This window comes from Taudactylus pleione, unplaced genomic scaffold (assembly GCF_031769625.1).
Source record: "Taudactylus pleione unplaced genomic scaffold, aTauple2 ptg000100l, whole genome shotgun sequence".
NCBI lineage: Eukaryota > Metazoa > Chordata > Amphibia > Anura > Myobatrachidae > Taudactylus > Taudactylus pleione.
In genome coordinates this window covers 598,968-619,550 of record NW_028284502.1, presented here as the reverse complement: position 1 = coordinate 619,550, position 20,583 = coordinate 598,968, and the positions used below count along the sequence as shown (strand labels likewise).

The 20,583-nt window shown below is 48.5% G+C and overlaps 1 protein-coding gene across 1 annotated transcript in view; it reads right to left on the bottom strand.

Moving 5' to 3' along the window:
• The window catches only part of IGHMBP2 (immunoglobulin mu DNA binding protein 2), a 106,939-nt gene that overhangs the window by 45,900 nt on the left and 40,456 nt on the right, over nt 1-20,583 (bottom strand). Inside the window, exons 8-9 of the mRNA XM_088470394.1 lie at nt 17,426-17,600; nt 5,641-5,823 (exon numbers count right to left, since the gene is read on the bottom strand). Of these exons, the coding sequence (XP_088326520.1) occupies nt 5,641-5,823; nt 17,426-17,600 (358 nt within the window). The remainder of the gene's footprint in view (nt 1-5,640; nt 5,824-17,425; nt 17,601-20,583) is intronic.

Below are 20,583 nucleotides of genomic sequence, written 5' to 3'. Positions count from 1 at the left end.
GCACCTTTACACTACAATCAACCTGCCCAGATTCAGTGTCTGGGAGGGCTATAGTGCTGTGTACGCTGTCCTTAATCAGGGGAGAGGTACACAGGGGGACCGGTCCGCGTGCTCCCTGAAGATCTGCGCTGCCACTGTGAGAAAATGGCTGCTGGAGACCTCAGAGGAGGAGTGGCCGTGTAACTGCAGCTCAGCGACGCCAGACTCCGTGCTGAAAGGCGCGCTGAGCTGAGGGGAGGAGCCGCTGACAGGGAAGGCTTCCTCCCCTGGCTAGCATATTAACCCCAGGGCTTGCCGGCATCCCGCTTGCCATATATCCCTGGTGGTCTAGTGGTCCCACGGGTTATTCCTCCTCAGAGGGGGAGCCCGCCGCCACCGCTAGCGGCCCCCGGTCTGTCCCCTAGGACCGGGGGCAAAGGACTGCATCTGCAGGCAAAACCCGCGAGCCGCCGCTAATCGGCGACTCGCGGCTTACCTTGTCCCCGGCGACTCCGGCAGCAGTCCAGGGAGGGACCCAGAGTCCGGCTAGTACGGACTCTGGCCTCCCGCCGCGATCCCCAGTGCAGTACTGGCGTTGCGGCGCCAGCGGGGAAGGAGAGCGGCAGCGTGGGCGTCTGCATAGACAGCCCGTCGCTGCCACACTAGAGCCTCTGTTTTAAAATAAAAATCTAACAGGCTCTTTTTTTTTTAAAATAAAAATAGAAAGCTTTTGGGGGCTGCTCCTGCAGCCCCCCTGCGCAGGTGACCCGACTCCGGCCGGGCACCAACTCAAACTGAGGTGCTGTGGCCGGGGGCGGGGTATAGAGGAGGACGGACCCAAGTGCATCCTGGGAGCAGCTAAAGCTTTAACTGCGTGGTGCCCATGGATCCAGATTCAGCTATACCCCCCAAGGTCAACCCTGTGGACCCCCTATGGACCCTGAAGTAGAAATCATGTTTTCTCCTTCATCCACTAGGGGACACTGGAGTTCAAGACAGTGGGGATGTCCCAAAGCCAACCTCCTGGGTGGAAAGCGTGGAGAACTTGCTGACCCCTCGGTCAAACTGAAACAGGGACCGCCAAGAACCGTAGGCCCAATGGAAAAGCAAGAGCTGAGGATCAAGTGTCATGATACAATCAGAACTCCTTAATGAACAGTCACAGAAAATTCCACAACATACAGCATAAGTCGAATGGAACAGAACAGCTAGCTAGAGAACAACGGCAGATGAGAAGCATCAGAACACCGTAATCTCAGCTGAAAATAGACCAAACTGGACCATTGGTAGCAGAGAGCCCCAACAAGAATCCAGAGGAGAAGTGCAGTAACATGAGAACAATACTCATACCAGAGTCTAAAAGAGGAAGATGCAACAGTCGCAGACAGCAGAATGCCGGACATAAACAAATCATATAGATATACGTATACAGGTTGAGTCTCACATATGCAAAATGCTTGGGACCAGGGGTATTTTGGATATCGGAATATTCCGTTGTTTGGAATATGTGCATACCATAAAGAAATATCTTGGGAATGGGACCCAACTCTAACACAGAATGCATTTATGCACTATAAAAATCTTATACACACAGGGCTTGATTAGGACCCGCTCACAAGCGGGTCGATGGCTGGGCAGGGTGCACGCACGAGCCACGGATCGAGCGAGAAATCACTCGCTCCAGGGCTCGCAGCAAAACGGGACGGCTGTCGATACTGATCGTCAGCTCGCCCCGTTTTGTAGGCGGGGTGGCAGCCCAAACGGAGGCGTTCCCGAAGGAACGCCTGCCGTTTGAGGACGGCCCTACTGACATCACCAGTGATGTCAGTAGTGAGCTTCCGGCTCTATTAGAGCCGGAAGCTCACTGGTGCTAGCAGCAGATGAGACCCTACCATAAGGGTCTCGTCGTAAGCTCGATGGTCGCGACCATCACCTGGCCGCTCTCAAAAGATGTGGGTGGTCGCCCACAGCTTAGCGAGCAGCCAGAAGGCCGGTCAAAAAAAAACACCCTTCAGACCAGCGAGCGGGTCTGAATCAGGCCCACAGTCTGCAGGTCATTTCATACAATATTTTTAATAATTTTGTGTATCAAAAGAAGTTTTTGTACATACATGAAATTAATTTATGTTTCATGGGACACCTTATACACAGAGCCTGAAGGTTATTTTATGCTATATTTTAATAATTTTGTGCATTAAACAAAGTTTATGTACATTGAACCATCAGAAAGCAAAGGTTTCACTTTCTCAGTCATGCCAAAAATATTCCGTATTTCTGAATATTTGGATATGGGAGACACAACCTGTAACGATACCAATTACAGCTACAGAGCTGATCCTGTCCACAGACTTCTCTAACAAAGAGGATACATGGAGGCCAAAGCCAAGACCGATTAGTCAACCCGAACCATTCTTGAGGTCCAACTAATTACAGGGTTGGCAACCAGCGGAAGGGTTAGATCATAGAAGTCTCCAAAGAGTGGAGATCCCACTGAGCGTGAGGTAGAGGCATCATTGAGAGGATTGAGACTACAAATCCTTTCAGAGGTTCAGACAGCAGTACAACCCATTCTGGAGGGATAAACAGCAATCGGAACCCTGCAGCTGAAAAGAAAACCACAGCAACAAAACCCCAAATAGACAATTTCCACCGTGATGGAAGTGCGTAGTCAGTACCAGCTGCTGGCCTGAACATAGTATGAAAACAACCGGGATACTCTAGCAGTTAAAAATCAGGGATGCAACAGCCACCCAGGGAGTGCAAGCTACCAATATAGGGAAGCATCCCATACTGCAAGGCTAGAGCACTAGGATAACCATAAAGGTACTAGACAGGTACCTGTCAGTGTAATGAAAGTATCAACAGATACTGAACAGGAAATCCAACCAGTCCTTTTGCGGAACATAGTGACTGTCACACTTTAATGTAAAGATGTGCCCTAGCCCATAGATGCACTACAGGCCAGAAACCCAACAGATTCTAGTAGAATAGTGTCACTAATCTCTATGCTGGAAATATGAACCCACATGCCAGGAAAGCTCTAAAGTGTAGCCAACTGATATGAACAGGTACCATAAAAGAACAGATAGCTGCTAGGACAGCAGCCAGGGTACGGAAGGGAGGATAACGGCTGTGTAATGTCAGGTTCCGTGAAATAGGATCAACTTCCTAGGTTTTAGTGGGGTAAGCCTGCTTACCTGTGAGCGACCAGAAGCGCTCTGGACGCTACGTAGAATGTCACTGACCTTTTCCATCTCACAGCAACCCCCTTGTCAGGTATAGACAGTAGCTTCAGTGGGCTAAGAACCAATGCTCTACAGCGCGGACTTCAGTCTGGAGATGTTGCAGTAGAAAATACTGTAGAAACTAGCAGAATGTTAGTGGAGACATGAAGGTCGTACAACAGGACCACAGTCTGGACCTCATTCAGAGCTGGTCGCACAGAGCGTGCAGTCGGTCTGAATGAGGGGAGGATGTCTTGAATTTTCAAGACGTCCTCCTTTGCGGTGGTAAGGCTGTGGGTGCCTTACGACCGCCTAAGGTGATGGTCGCGATGGTCAAGACCATCGTGACCATCGGGGCTCACAATGAGACCCTAAGGTAGGGTCTCCCTTGTCGTAAGCCCCGGAGAGACATTTATAGTGGTCACAACGAGAGGGATATAGAAAACAAACCATAAATTTGAACCGCAGGGTCAAGGATTTACGTGATGCCCACCAATATAATACAACCCAGGCCTGACCCTGCCTATAATCAGCGGGTGGCCCTAGGTCTTTAGGCATAGGAGCAGTAACTGCAGTCTTAACCAATTAAGCCCTAAGGATCTAATAGAACCTGGATACGTTCGTGGTCTGTTTGCCTGTTTATTGCAGCCTTTTCTCCTCAACCTCTATGTTCTGATAGGAAATGTACCTGGGGCCACTTTACTTTACAGACTTTACAGACCATTTTACTGAGATAGCTTGTTCAGTCTGCGACAATTCAATGATATGGAGTGCCGGAATGTATACTGACAAGGGTACCTGTACATGGACATAGAATGCGTTAGTTATCCCAAATAAAGAAAGGATTTATCTGTCCATTTAGGGTTTATAAACAGGTTTTCCCGATTATTAGGAAATATTCATACAAGGAATGGGAATAGATCAGTATATACACACACGTGTACACAGACATAAACATAGTTGTGCGCTATAATGAAACGCGGGATTCGCTTATAAGGAGCACCCCTGCCTATCAGCACTGTGTATTATGCTAGCAGAGCCGATGGCCAGATGCTGCTTCAGGGTAACTGACTGCTCCTGTGCTAGCAGAGAGACTCCCTAGGAAACAGTTACATTCTGACTGTGCTGCCCTTTTAGGAGCAGGACTATAAAATGGCGGGGCCACGCTGTAAACTCCCTGCAATGGGAGCAGTGGGATGCCGCGGTCCCCTCACTACTAGAGACTGTGGAGGAGGCCCGTATCCCGGGGGGTGGCTAGTAAACTGAGTGTATTGCCCTTTGACAGCCTCGGCAGCCCGTCCACAGAAGCCGGCCCGATATCTACCTCTGAAAACCGGCGCGGCTGCGGAGTTCTCTCTTGGAGAGCGCTATTCTGACAGTGAGCACACAGCGCGGCAGTTTAGTGATAGCCCGACTACAGATGGCGCTGCTAATATGCATGACGCGCCTTCTTTAATACCGGCTCATTTGTGCATGCCCGCCAGCAGTAAGGCTCGCCTTTGCCTGCTTACTAGTAAAATACGGGCTGGGCGGATATGTAGGGTTGATCCCCTGCCCGTATTCCGACCGGTGTATGGAAGCATAAGCCCCACCAGTGCAACACATTGTATAAGGCTGGGCCTCTCAAAAAGGGAAGCCTACACTGCGCTGGTCAAATTATAGGACCGCGCTGCTGGTTAGAGCTGCCCCATGTAGAGGGACACGTCTGGTGTCCTGAAGCCCGCCCTTACTGTGTAGAGAAATGGCGAGATCTCGCCTGTCAGCGCTGCCCTGTCTAGGGAGCAGCGGAGTGCGGCGTCTCCTCCTGTCAGAGAGGAAGAAGTTTGTGTGTTAGCAACTCACACTGCCCATCGTTTCTTATTCCACCACCCGTTAGTCAGGGGTTGTGGTCATACTCACCACTGCTGCGGCCGGGGTGCTGGGTGAAGGGGGCGAACGGGGGACCCGGACACAAGCTGGTGTCAGCTGTGGCGGGCCCCGCTGAGTCTGATGACTCATGTATTATAGCCACCCTTTATGGACACTGAACACAGGCTGTAGTAGTCGTGGCGGCTCCCTCCCGGCATCTCCCACGTAACAGGCAGACTGTCACAGTAAGCAGTCTGCCTGTCCTCATTGCTTGAAAATGAAATAAAAACAAAAATATATGAAAAGGCTGGAGACAGCCTAATGTGCTACCGGCTCTTTCAGGCACAATCTAAAAACTGGGGCTGATGGTGCATAGAGGGGGAGGAGCCAGTCACACTACTAAATTATTTAAAGTGCCAGGCTCTACTCTACCACCGTCTATACCCCACTGTCTTGAATTCCAATGTCCCCTAGTGGATGAAGGTGAAAAAAGGTACTTCATGTCTAACACTATCCCCTTACTACATAATATTAGGCAAGGTTAATACACATTCTGGATGGTAATGAGCACTGTATACACTTAACTTACTTGAGTAAATGATGTGCAACAGAGGAATGTGCAGTCAGTCTGCCAGCATACATTGCTTGCGATGCCCAGTGCATTATACATTCATTCATACGATACTGGACAGTCAGCATCTTCACCACTCTATCACCATACTTCTCTATTACACGTTCCATCAAACTCAGAGACAGTCCTTTAGCTGCAGCCCTGTGGGAAACAGACCAGTAGTAAGTATGTATGCAGTTTATATGCACGTAGCTTTCCCACCTGCAGTGCAGGGGACTTCATTTATTGCTCTGCATGTGCCGTGCTGCAACTTTTACTAAATCCATTGCTTTATCATTCTGGCCTTCCACTTTGCAGTGAGAGGTTTTTTTTTTTTTAAATTTACATTTCCCTAGAATCTGATACAGGTCTGCAATCTGTCAATAGAATACATCTGTACGCAGAACTATGCCTGGTGGTATCAAATGCCACAGACAATAGCCAAATATACAAAGTGAGTCACTTAGCAAAAGATGCACTAAGGCACTTTGTAAAAGAACGTGTACAAACAAATACACTAAGGCTACTTTTTCTTGAACGGACTATATATTGGAAGACTATAAAGGTTGTGTAAAATACTCATTACATTATGGGATTAGAGATTAAAACCCAGAACAAAATGAAAGCAAATTGTATGGTTATTCAAAGTGCACTGGTTACATTTAAATATATTGAACTTCTTTCCAACACTAGGCTAGGCTGGGCATTTGGATATTAACCAGCCGAGAGGCAGGAGCATGTTGCATACAATCATAGGTGCAGATCAGTAGGCCACAGTATGTGCTGGAAAGTAGTAAAAAAAAATCATGAGGTCTGGTGTGGTGTGTGGGTAGGGTAAGGGAACACTGCCTGTATAATAATAATAATCATCATGATGTAAGGTGCAGATAGCAGTACTATCTGCTAGCAGATTAACCTTTCACCAAACCCTGGAGCCCTGGGTGAATATGTGGTATGAAAACCGTGGTCCCTGCTAGTATTCAGTGCTCTCCCAAGGATCAATTTCACGGGTGCTGCACCCATCTTTTTTTACAGCCAACCCGGCACTATCCCACTCCAGGGGGTATTTATTTTACTAAAGTGCACGGGTTTATAGAAGTAGAGATTTTGCCTAAAGCAACCAATCAGATTCTAGCTATTATCTTCTAAAAGGTTCTAGGTAAATGATAAGTAAAATCGGATTGGTTGCTATGGGCAACATCTCCACTTTTTTAAACCTGCTCTTTAGTAAATATACCCCCAGGTGTCTGATGGCCAAAACCAGAGTCGCTCTGTCACAGTTACAGAGATCCCTCCCCCGTCTTTATGAGGCAGGGTTCGGTTTGGCCAGCGGGAACATTGCAGAGAGGGTAGATAGAGAGTGCAGACGTGCAATGTGTCCCAGCATGCAGCACTGTGTATTAGCGTGCATCGTTGGACACATTACATTGCCCCCACCAGGGTGGCAACATTTTTTTGGAGAGAACACTGGTGTGCTTGTTCAATGATATCTGTACACAAAAATGAACAATACAACAACAAAAAAAGTAAATAAGCAACAGCATTTACTCTTATTATGTCCTCATATTAGTGCAATGTCCAAATTCATGGCATCCCAAATGTCATGTGAAGAGAAAGTGAATATGGTGGTGACGAGAACCGGGCTTCCATTTACACCTTGTGAAGCTGATTCTAAGTTGGATGCATCTATATTCACAGACACAAATAGCGAGTTTTAGCATACAGCGCAGAAGCAAATGTTCACATTGTTTTCTATCTTCAGCCGACTTGGAGTTGGCCGGATGTCCCTTTGTGAGAAATGGGAGTTACTGGGTGGCATCCATGGGAACACATCCAAAAGCTGTCTCATGGCAGTGCCATTAGAGTGTTGAGTTCCATGCTATTTTGAGTCATACATACTGGGAGTGGAAGCCTGATTCTGACGGGTCTCTTGCACCTAGCATGGATCTGGTGCAAGTTCCGAAACGAATAATAACAATTGCAGCTGTGGACAGATAACAGTGGAAGAAGCAGCTTCCCACTTGTAGCCGTACAGATCCAAACATTAACCCTATGGTTTGATGGTTGATTCCACCTAAACATACACTTAACCTTCCAATTCAAGTGGCAACAACCACCCCAGCTCCGGTTAGCTTACACAATTGGAGCAGGAAAATCTCCAGGAAGGAGTGTAGTGTGGAACTTCTCTGTGCATCAGGGACATAGCAGATCTAATATAGAATAGAGGGTAACAAGTAAGAAGAAGTAAAAAAATATGAGATATGGTAAGAACTTACCCTTGTTATCTCTATTTCTACGAAGTCCATAGGGTTCCACAGGATACCTTGGGGTATAGGTGTGACGTCAGTCGCAGGGCACCAAAGAGTTAAGCTTTCAGCCTCCCAGGATGCACTAGGTCCCCCTCCTATACCCCGCCCCCGGGCCAAGGCACCTCAGTTAGTTACCAAGCCATAGGCCGGAGGAGGAGAAGGAAGAGAGAGAACAAAGATCTGGACACATACAAGAATCACATTCTCACCAGAGGGAGACGGAAAACCGGTGACCAGAGCAAAGCCCATCTGCAGCACAGGTGCGACAGGGCGGGAGTCCTGTGGAACCCTATGGACTTCGTAGAAATAGAGATAACAAGGGTAAGTTCTTACCATATCTCATATTTTCTACTTCAGGGTCCATAGGGTATCCACAGGATACCTTGGGGATGTCCCAAAGCAGTATCCTTTAAGGGTGGGGACGCTCCTGTGCAGAAAGGAGAATCCGCCGCCCGAAGGAAGCATCCTGAGAGGCGAAGGTGTCAAACCTGTAATACCTCACGAAGGTATGGACAGAAGACCACGTAGCAGCCTTGCAGATCTGAACTGCCGAGGCACCACGTCGAGCTGCCCACGAAGGACCCACAGACCTAGTGGAATGAGCCTTCAGAGAAGGAGGGACCGGTAGGCCTTCATGAAGATAAGCTTCAGAAATAGCCATACGGATCCAGGCTGCCAAAGTTTGCTTTGAAGCAGGCCAACCCTTTTTACGGAAGCCAAAGAGGACAAACAAAGCGTCCGACTTCCTAAACGAAGAAGTGCGGTCAACATAAGTCCTTAAGGCCCGCACAACATCCAAAGAGGCCTCACCCACGGAAAGACCCGGTGAGTTAAAGGCCGGAACAACTATTTCCTCGTTAATATGAAACTGGGAAATAACTTTGGGAAGAAACTCGGGCCGAGTGCGGAGCACTGCCCTGTTCCCATAAAAAACCAAGAAAGGGGGTCTACAAGAAAGAGCCCCTAACTCAGAAACACGTCTGGCCGAAGCAATGGCCAGAAGGAAAACAGTCTTAGCTGTTAGCCATTTAAGATCCACTGAGCCCAGTGGTTCAAACGGCGGTCCTTGGAGAGCCCTCAGGACCACAGCCAAATCCCAAGGCGCCACAGGTGGAACAAAGGGCGGCTGAATGCGGAGAACACCCTGCATAAAGGTGCGCACATCCGGGATTGTAGCAATCCTACGGTGAAACCAGACAGATAGGGCCGAAACCTGTACCTTCAAAGAAGCAAGGCGAAGCCCATGATCTAGTCCCGCTTGCAGGAAGGCGAGAATCCGAGACAGACGAAACTCCCGCGGTGCATAACCTCTCGGTCGACACCACTGGAAGAACGTATGCCACACGCGATGGTATATCCTCGCGGAAGACGGTTTCCGAGCTCGTAACATGGTACGCACCACAGAGCTGGAAAACCCCCGGGACCTCAGCATGGCCGTCTCAACAGCCACGCCGTCAAAGACAGCCGAGTCAGGTCCGGGTGAAGGCAAGGACCCTGAGACAGAAGGTCCGGTCGTAGCGGCAACCGCAGAGGAATGTCCACGGACAGACCCTGAAGGTCTGAGAACCAGTGCCGTCTGGGCCACGCGGGAGCTATCAACAGGAGCGTCCCTCCTTCCTGTTTGAATTTCCGGATTACCCGTGGAAGAAGGGAGACCGGAGGGAACAGGTATGCGAACCGGAACGTCCACCGGACGGACAGAGCATCCACCAGAGACGCCCCTTCGTCTCTTGTGCGAGACCCGTACACCGGCAACTTGTTGTTGTGCCGGGACGCCATGAGGTCGATTTCTGGAAGACCCCACCTGTCCACCAGTAGTTGAAAAACGTCCGGGTGCAGGGACCATTCCCCCGGATGAACGTCCTGGCGACTTAGAAAGTCCGCCTCCCAATTGAGCACTCCCGGGATGAAGACCGCTGATATGGCCGGAAGATTGCGCTCCGCCCAAACCAGGATCCGAGAGACCTCTACGAGAGCCGCCCGACTGCGAGTTCCTCCTTGCCTGTTTATGTAGGCCACGGTGGTAGCGTTGTCCGACTGGACCTGCACCGGGCGACCCTGGAGAAACCGCTGTGCCTGCTGGAGAGCATTGAAGACCGCACGGAGTTCCAAGATATTTATTGGAAGCTCCGCTTCTGTCGGCGTCCACCTGCCCTGGAACAAGTGTGGACCCGAAACTGCTCCCCAGCCCCGAAGACTGGCGTCCGTTGTCAACAGGACCCAATTTGGAACCCAGAACGGACGTCCCTTGTTGAGGTGGGTCGTCTGTAACCACCACGTAAGGGACAGGCGAACCTCCTGGGTGAGCACAATCGTCTGGGACTTCAGAGACTGAGTCAGCCCGTTCCACTTGGACAGGATCAGGTGCTGCAGAGGTCTGGAGTGAAACTGGGCGTATTCCACCATGTCGAACACCGACACCATGGAGCCCAGTAACCTCATCGCCGAGTGTAAGGACACCCGGCGGCTGTGCAGACAACTGCGCACCCTTGACTGTAAAGCAGAGATCTTGTCCTCCGTCACGAAGATCCTTTGCTGTCCCGAGTCCAATAAGGCTCCAAGATGCAGAATCCTCCGAGACGGGATTAGAGTGGACTTCTGCCAGTTGATTAGCCAGCCGTGCCGTTGCAGCAGTGCAATGGTCAGGTCCAAGTGGCGTAACAGGAGCTCTGGAGATCCTGCCACCAATAACAGGTCGTCCAAATACGGCAACATGCGGACTCCCTGCAGCCGCAGAGAAGCCGCCATGACCGCCATCACCTTGGTGAAAACACGTGGTGCTGTTGCCAGGCCAAAAGGTAACGCCCGAAACTGGAAGTGGTCGCTGCTGATTGCAAACCTGAGGAACTGTTGATGGCGCCAAAGAATAGGGACATGCAGGTAAGCGTCCTGTATGTCCAATGACACCAAGTAGTCCCCAGGTTCCAGCGCCAGAATGATGGACCGTAGGGTCTCCATCCGAAACTTCGGGACCCGCAAAGACTTGTTGAGTGCTTTGAGGTTGAGAATCGGACGATATGACCCATTGGGTTTCTGTACCAAAAATAGATTTGAATAGAAACCCTGGCCCCTCTGGGAGAATGGAACCGCCACTATAACTCCAGCCTGGAGCATAGTGTGCAATACCTTCCGCAGCTCCGTAGCCTTGTTCCGGTCTGATGGGAGACCCGTGGTGAAGAAGCGAGCCGGGGGTCTGTGCCGGAAGGAGAGGGCGTATCCGTGGGAAACCACCTCCAGAACCCAAGTGTCTGTCGTAGTGGTCGACCAACACTGGGCGAACTGTAGCAGGCGGCCTCCCACCCTGGGATCCCCCAAAGGGAGGCCCGGACCGTCAGGCCGCAGGCTTGCCATCTGGCTTGGGGGCCGGACGTCTGGTACTCCATGCCTGCTTCCGGGGCTTGACCGATTTCTTAGGGCCAGCCTGTCGAGGAAACGACTGTGGTTTGGGCCTGCCCTGGGCCCTAGATGACCGAAAGGACGATGGTCCCGAACCAGAAGGAGCAGCGGCCGACGGGAGACAGGCAGATTTGGCTGCCGCCAGCGTGGCCACAATCTTATCCAGATCCGGACCGAAGAGAACTTCTCCGGTAAACGGCAACGCTTCCAGACCTTTCTTGGAATCTGCGTCCGCCTTCCAGGATCGCAGCCACAAGGTGCGACGAGCAGCTACCGCTGCTGAAGAAATTCTAGACACCAGAGTACTAATGTCTAGAGCCGCCTCGTTGATGTAGGTGGCCGAATCACGGAGATTGCCAATCAACTCCGCCTGATCGGCCGGACAGTCGGATTCAAAAGAAGCCTCTAATGAATCCGCCCAGCGCTCCATCGCTCTGGCAACCCAGCAAATGGCCATAGCCGGCCGTGCTGCCCCCCCAGCAAGGGAATAAGCGGACTTCAGGCAGATTTCTACCTTGCGGTCCGTAGCATCCTTAAGGGAGGACATGGATGGCATCGGCAATGTGGCACTACGGACAAGACGGGTCACGTGAGAATCCACCTGTGGAGGGGATTCCCACTTCGCAAAATAATTATCCGCGAACGGATAAGCCACCGCCAGGCGTCTCTGCGGCTGGTATCTTTTGCCAGGTTGTTTCCACGCCTCCTCTAAATGGTCCACCAACTGACCCGAAAGAGGAAAGACTGTGGCATCGCCCTTCACATCTTTGAAAAAGGCATACTTAGATTTAGCCGCTGGGGGAACTTCGTCCTCAATCACCAAGGCTGTGCGGACCGCCCGAATAAGTCCAGGAATATATACTTTGGACTTAGCATCAGCGTCCTTAGTATGGAGAGGTTCCTGATCGTAAGGATCTAGAATCTCCCCATCATCAGACGTCCCTTCGTCATCCTCATAAGGAGCGGACAGAGACGCCACCGGCCTTTTATGAGACCGCATCACAGACTCCCCTTGCAACACATCCGACAAGTGCTGTACAGAACTCGTCAGGGAGTTAACCCACGCTGGCTCCTGAGAACCCGGGAGCGGGGAAATAGGGAGACTGTGGGGTACCACCAATTGTCGTGGGAACCCCTGCATGGGTGACGACACCACAGACTGCTGGGACAAACCCATCGGAGTAAACGCGGGCTGCGGAGCTAACTGGCCCACTAAAGCTGTTAACGCCTGAGCGAAACAAGCCCAGGGCGGCTCCTGTACCGGTGCTGTAACCGTAATAGGCCGCGCCATGGACAAACACTGCCGGCAAAGGCCCTCCGCGCTACCCTCCCCCTCCGCTAACGGTACTTTGCATGTGGTACACTGTAGCCGGAGGGGAAAATCACTTTCAGACATGATGGCACCACGTATGTGACCTCTCTCACCAATTAAGTATTAAATAGGCGAGAGACCACCCTGCAGCACCGCACCGCAAGGGCTTTAGCAGAAAGAACAGGGACAGTAATAAAGCTGACAGTTTAGAAGAAAAGATTACAGGCAGCAGCGCTAGCACAGTCACATACAATGCAGAAAAATAACAATTCCTGCACTAACAGCGCTGATCACTCAACTACACAGACACAGGGCCTGGTAGGACACAGCGCTGCATACACAGACCTGACCACAGCGGAGGAGAGGTATGCGGGGGGACCCAGACCACGATGCTTCCGTCCAGCGCTTCCAGCAGCGTTCACCATGCGTTCTGGAGAAGATGGCCGCCGAGGAGCAGAGAGGAGGCTGGCCTGGGGGAGGAGCGCTGCCACAGGACCAGTCGGCAGCATGCAGAGAGGGCTGTGTGCAGCGGGGGAGGCGCCGGCTGTGAGACAGGGAAGGCGCGCTCCCCTGGCATGCATTTAACCCCTGGGACGCCGCAGCGCTACCGCTCTGCTGCGGTCCGCTGTCCCAGGGGGTAGTGGAAGCGCAGGTTGGTCGCCTGGCTCCACGCTGCAGCCAGTCCCCAGGGAGCCCCCTGCCTGGGGACTTAGGACCATGTGATCAGCGGGGACCCACCGCGGGACCCCGCTGCTTACCTCTGTCCCCCTTGAATCCGGCCATGGTCCGGAGCATCTGGGGTCACCGCTAGCTGTGACCCCAGACGCCCACCAGCATCCCCGGATCAGTACCGGCGTTCTGGTACCGGCGGGGTGTAGGGAAGACAGCATGGACGTCAGGACTGACTGTCCATGCTGTACATCCAGATGTGCAGCCACAGCTGCATGAAGAATAAGCTTCAGGGGCTCTTCTAGCCCCCACTCCAACAGGTGCACCCGACTCCGGCCGGGCACCAAACTAAACTGAGGTGCCTTGGCCCGGGGGCGGGGTATAGGAGGGGGACCTAGTGCATCCTGGGAGGCTGAAAGCTTAACTCTTTGGTGCCCTGCGACTGACGTCACACCTATACCCCAAGGTATCCTGTGGATACCCTATGGACCCTGAAGTAGAAAGTGTAGATTCTGTTTTAGCTGTTTGACAAAGCTCATCCAGCCTCTGTTGTCACTTTATGATCTCTTATGTTACTGTCATTGTTGGGATGATTAGTGTCACCTTGATGATCAATGACTATTAGAAGGATTCTTGAATACTGTAGAAGCCAAGGAATCCTAAAGGTTCCTTTTTTGATTATTTCCTGCCTAGGATGGATCATGAGAATCGTTTGGGTCAATTAAGCCCTTATATTTTGGACCCTGCAAGTCTCAATAATCTTTAATGTCTTGGTCTCAGAAGACCACTGACTGGTGCTCATGGTGATCACTTGCCATGTCAGCATGGATACGTGCCAACTTCTAAACAACAATATGGGCATTCGGGGTAAATGACAAAGGGATTGATCCCAAGTCACAGAAGTTCCTTCTGCAGGTTATGAATGTGAAACTGGACAAATGTGACAACTTCCACTATAAAGACCTTGGCTTTGCTAAGACCTAGCAAGTTAGTGGGAGTTTTCACTATATGAAAAGAAGAAGAAACCTGCCAAGGAAACAGGTCCCTGAAACTGCATCCCCATAGTCTGGTATAAGGCACTATTAAGGACAATTTACAATTATGCCTCTGCAAATTCAACATAGTCATCTATGTGCACAAGGTCCTGTGGGGGATGTTTAGACAAGCAGGACATAAAGGTAGGATTTCAAAAGATTGCAAAACTCTGCCTTAGAAGGCGAGTTGTAAAGGCACCCATTCAGACACAATACGGCTGAAACGTCCTTAACAGGTGGAAACACGAAGAGCCGAGTGAATCTCTCAGCACCAGAATATGCCAGCAAACTCACCCATTCAGGTTGAAGAATTGAGGCATTCATACAGTACTACCTACGAGAACAATAAGGAAGTCTTCGAGGTGTGCCAAGCCCAGGGACCCAGAATGAAGACTGGATAAGCAGTTGCAGAAGATTGTAGAGGATTCTGACAGCGGTCCTAGAGGTGGGACTATACTATAGTGTCTCTACTGGGGTTACATACCTCAGTATCGGTTTCCTTATGTTCAGGAGCAAAGGTGGACTTTAAATTAGACCCGTTGCTAGAGTGGAAAATAAAATTTAAAAAAAAAATCGAACTCCTTCCAACCATATCCCTATCATGAGCAAAGGTAACATCAGGCTATGTCAACCAAAGTGGCAATTCTGCCTAAAAAGAAATTCACCACAGGTGTAAATGAAAAGAGAGACTGTTACTGCTGCAGATGGTGTGTGGCCCTGTAGATACCCAGCTACCTGGAACTCTTAAGATTAAGATGAAAGAAGTTGGCTACAATGGCACATTACTGCAAAGCGCATGGGTGGAAAATAAAAAAAACCCACCCCTGTTTTAATTCTTTGCTGGACTCAGTCCATCACCACCTAAGTAATGACACAATTTCCAATAGATTTCATATCAGAAGTGGGTGGTGGAGGGCCATATCTTGAGTAAGGCAGTTATACCAAGTAATAAGGGTGAAAAGTATGGCTGGCAAAGAATTAGGGCCAAATGTAATAGCCCATGATTTGTGAGAGCCAGCGTGATTCCAGCGAGATAGTCTTTAGCTTTAAATCGGCAATTTGTTCAAAGCCAAGAACAGGTTGGCTTAGCCTCTAAACTAATTGGCGCTTTAAATCTATTGGACTATCTATTGGAATTGCGCCAGCTCCTGCATCAGGAATTTGCGTCCAACCTTCTGTCCTGAGAACAGTTACAAAGACACAACTCCCTGGTGTGGAAAATGCGGAGTGGAATAAGTGGGCTGGGACTGGAGCTTACCCTTCCCGTCTGTATGGGTTTCCCTGATGGATGAAGAAGAAAACGTTTTGCTTTCAACATGATCAAAACTTTTTCTTGTAAGCACACCACAGGAGACCAATCAATCAGACGGTCGATAAAATGTTTCTAATGACCGCAGAGACATACTATTTTATTGTTTTGGAAGTCGTAATAAATTTGGATTCAGCAGTTTTCAACCTGGTGATAATTATTAAGCAATATATATCAGAGAGTTAATACTAATTTAAGATTTTGCACACATTGAGGGTTATATAATAGTCTGCGAGATGCAGACACAGGCACGATTCCAGTGAGTTTGCCTGCATATTTTTAAAGAGGCAATCATTTAAAAGCCAAAACCAACCTGGTTTTGCCTTTCAAATGATTGCCGCTTTAAAATAAATAAATAAATACTGACACACTTTCCGGTATTGCGCACGTGTCTGCATCTTGCAGGTTATTACATAGGTCCCAGTATGTAATCGCGCCAATCAGAAGGGAATACCCAGGTCCTTTGCGGATTTTGAATATTTTTGAGGTGCTTTGGACAGTTACCGATGACTCACTAAATGTTGTAAATCTATTTGAGCATAACTCTGATCCTTACTATGAACCCATTAGGAGTAGATATTTGATTATCAGACTTGAATCATATTTGGGCCCAATTGGGTCATGATTAATCAGCTGAAGTACAGCAATACCCACCAACTTTCGATTATTACCTTTAAATCATACCCCTATGGGTTATCAATAACAATTTTTGATACCTACCCCTGATGAAGTCAAAACACATAGGGTTTACCAGTTATGGTTCCACTGACCAGTTGTGTGAAGATTCCCTCCCTATTAAGCTCACAAGTGTTTAAAAGTGACGGTGGGTCTCAAAATTAACATCTCCTCTACACTGGCCTTGGCTCACTGATTTATTGGATCTATGTTATGATTCTTACTTTGTTTATGTGAACTAGAACTTTTAAATGTTGAACCTAAGTTTTTATCAAAAATAAACATTTGGCATCTTTCTTAATGGCCTTTTTGGCTTTCTGCTGGGTGATTTTCTGATGGAGGGTATATCCACAGGATCCCTCATGGTCTAATGTTACACAGTTCAAAAGGAGAACACCTTATTTAAACGGTTAGAGGACGGAAATTCACATTCAAGTAACCTGTTAACTCACACTGTCTTAATTCGATTGCACACTTAGGAATTTTGTATGTGTTTATGTTGTATTAGTTCCTTCTAAACAGAGGTTTCCTCCTGTAATGCTGCTTATCATCTGAGCGTGAAATTTAGGTATTTTTTTGGTTTAGATCATGTACATATATATATATACAATATACAAAGAAAACAGCGGCACTCCAGGGTTTTGCAAAAGTCAAAAGCATGTATTTAGATCATCCAACGTTTCGGGGCCGTGTCGCCCCTTTGTCAAGGTATACAATGTACATTGTATACCTTGACAAAGGGACGACACGGGCCCGAAACGTTGGATGATCTAAATACATGCTTTTGACTTTTGCAAAACCCTGGAGTGCCGCTGCTTTCTTTGTATATTGAGTGATATCACCGGAGGGCACCCGGGTGATATGTTCTAAAAGGGAGAGTGCCAGGCTGTACTATACCTATATATATATATATATATATATATATATATATATATATATATACTGAGTTTTTTAAGTCTGTGCCAGTTTTGTAATTTTTTTTCAAATACTTAGGAAGATAAACATAAGAATTGACAGTACAGAGAGAACTGGAAAATGACCGCAGTCCGTGTCTCCTTACTTGTGAGATATGATTGTGGGAGGTAGCTGTTTGTGATCTCCAGCCAAGACACACTTTTTCGCCTGCAGTAGTACGATCCAACAGCTTGCTTCTAATGCCTGAGCGCACTCATCAATCACCACCAGGTCAAAATAGTTATCAGGAAGCAGCTTCAGAGGGCCATCCAGGGAAGCACCTGGCAAAGGAAATAATTTGGAAACAGATCGATGAGCTTACAACTCTGTAATTTCGCAATGGACAATTATTGGTCATTAATCTACGTCTCCAAATGAAATGCCGTATTTGCACGGCACTGTGCCAGAATCCTGAGATCATTAGACAATCTGTTTGCAGGATTATGTGGGGAGTTCAAGCCTCAGAGCCAAAAAAAGTCCTCAATCTTGTGGATACTGCATCAGTCATGTGTAAAGGGTTTGCTGGGAAAAAATAGGAATATATTGGCCTATATTCATCATTAAAGTACAGTATTTGTGACAAGTTCCATATTCTAATGCAAGTATTCATCCCTTTTTATGTAACAGAAAATGGGAGAAAGCCTTCAACACTGCTGCACACTCTTACCATTAAATTATTATCTATGATTAAATGCTGACATATTACACAGTACTGTGCATTGAGGGGGATCATGACCCATGCAAATGACATACAATGACATAAAACAAACGAGCTGACAATCTAAGAGGTGAGGGGAACACTTTATACATTAGGTAGTGAAATGACAATTGTAGATGTTGGAGGGGGCTGTGTTATGGCTACTGTAATGGTGGTACACATTAGGATGACCGGCAATCGTGCAGATGGTCAGGGCGAATTCCCTTCACCTTGGACCAACACAGATTAACCTTACACACTAGACGATTTAATGAACGATGGAACGATACTTAGTTCCGTCCTTAATTAAAAAGCACTGCCGTACACACAATATCGTTTGATTGACCGCGCAGTTGGTCAATCAAACGTTCTCATATGTCGTATGGGAGCGAGCAATTGTATGTACACAATAGACGATGTAGACAATTTGTCGTTCCAATATGACGAATCGTCCAGATATCGTCCTAGTGTGTATACCCCCTAAGGCTGAAGCATCATCAGCCACAAATAATTATCAGTCATTGGTGACTGGCATTTCTGGGTAGCTACCGGTGGTGGTTTTATTACAAAAATCGCCATAATATTACTCAACATAGTCAACCTGCCATATTCTCCCCGGTCATTCATTCCACCTCCTTTACTCATTTTGATTCTTTCACTCCTAAAACACCATTTTACACCTGGAGATTCAGTGCTCGAGCTAGATCTCATCCAGTATCACGTGAGATATTTGGGGCAGATGGAAAAGGACTGCTCACAAAAGCCAAGAGAGGTCATTTGCGGTCATTTTCCAACTAAAATGACCAAGACGTCCACTAATGATCCGATTCATTATTTTGGGGTGGCACATGGTATCATTTGTCCAATAATGCCACTTGTGACCAGCATATGTAATAAATTGCTCATATGTTTATACCATGGTGCCCCAGAACTTTGGCAACATGTTGCTTGCTTTGTTCCCCTCCCAATTTCATCCCCTAAAACTCTCCTAAGAGCTGTTCTGTTGTTCACTGCAGCTACTGTACCTAGCATGTAATAGCAGGATTATACTGGGGCAATTACTGCTAATGTCTGATTGTACTACGCATATCAGATGTGTTATGGTAGATGTCCATCTGTACTCCATTAATGGACTCCACCCACCTGTCTGGCATCACTGTTTAATAAAAAACGAATGAACCATCGGAGACATCTGGATATTAGGAATTCCTTCACTAACAAACGTCCTTAGTATTTTAAGCCTTGTGCACACTTTTTGCAGTCACATAAGAATGGGCACAACGTAATGCATTTAGCTGCCACGGACCATAAAGACCTGTAGCAGTTTACCCATAGAGTAGCTTTCACAGTAAACACTATATAAAAGATTTGAAAAGGAATTACAGCATGCCTGAATAAGAGCGGTGCAAACTTCATGGTATATAGGGCACGGGGATCATTGGTACCATAGCCAGTGCACATGGATGTTGTAACACAACAGGTGACAGAGCACGGTCAGTACAGAACTGTACAGGATATGATAAAGCAGCTGTGTGTATAGACTTTCCATACGAGTGATCGAGGAGGGTATGGTACAAAGGGGTCTATGTACTAAGCCATGGAGAGAGATCAAGTGAACGGAGTTAAAGTACCAACCCATCAGCTCCTGTCTCTTTACAGGTTGTGTTTGAAAAATGGCAGTTAGGAGCTGATTGGCTGGTACTTTGGGCCTGATTCAGACCCACTCGCAAGCGGCTGTCCGCTCGCAAGTGGGTCGATGTTGTGCACTGCGAATGCGCACGACGGCGGGAGCTCCGTCGTGCGCATGCGCCAGACGCAACGAGCGAAGGACTTTCCTTCGCTCGTTGTGTCTGATCAAAGGGGGCGTGCTGTCGATGTTGATTGAGAGCACGCCCCCTTTGGTGGGTGTGCCGGGGGCGTGCCTCCCTGACGGGGGCGTTCCCAAGGGAAAGCCTACCGTCAGAAGCCGGCCCACTGACATCACTAGTGATGTCAGTGGGAGTGATTTTGGCTCTGATAGAGCCAAAATCACTCCGGGCCTTGCGGTTGAAAAACTCAACCGCAGGCTCCGGCTAGCAGTGGCGATGGTCGCGATGGTCAAGACCATCGCGGCAATCAAACTGCACGCTCGTATAGGCTGTGGGTGGTGACCCACAGCTATACGAGCGTCCAGGAGAACGCTCCATAATTATGGAGGGCGGCCCTCATTCAGAGCGTGCGCTCTGCTCAGGGCCTTTATCTCCTATCCACAGCTAAGTACATAGACCCCGAAATGTCAACACTGACATTGTGAATGTCAACAGTTGGATTGTCGACATAGTGATTTTAGCATATGAGTCATAACCCTATGCTACCCCTAACAGCAGCCTAACCTATACGGTCAACATTTTCACTGTCAACATAGAGTCACCATTCTGCACATACACATATTGACTGCATAGCATCCTCCTGCCTACCTCCATTAGGTAGTGAGCAGAGAACAACTGGCATGTGGGCAATGCCCACTGGAAGTGCCTACTAATGACCTCTGCCTACTTGCAATGATTTTGCATAACATGCTACCAGTT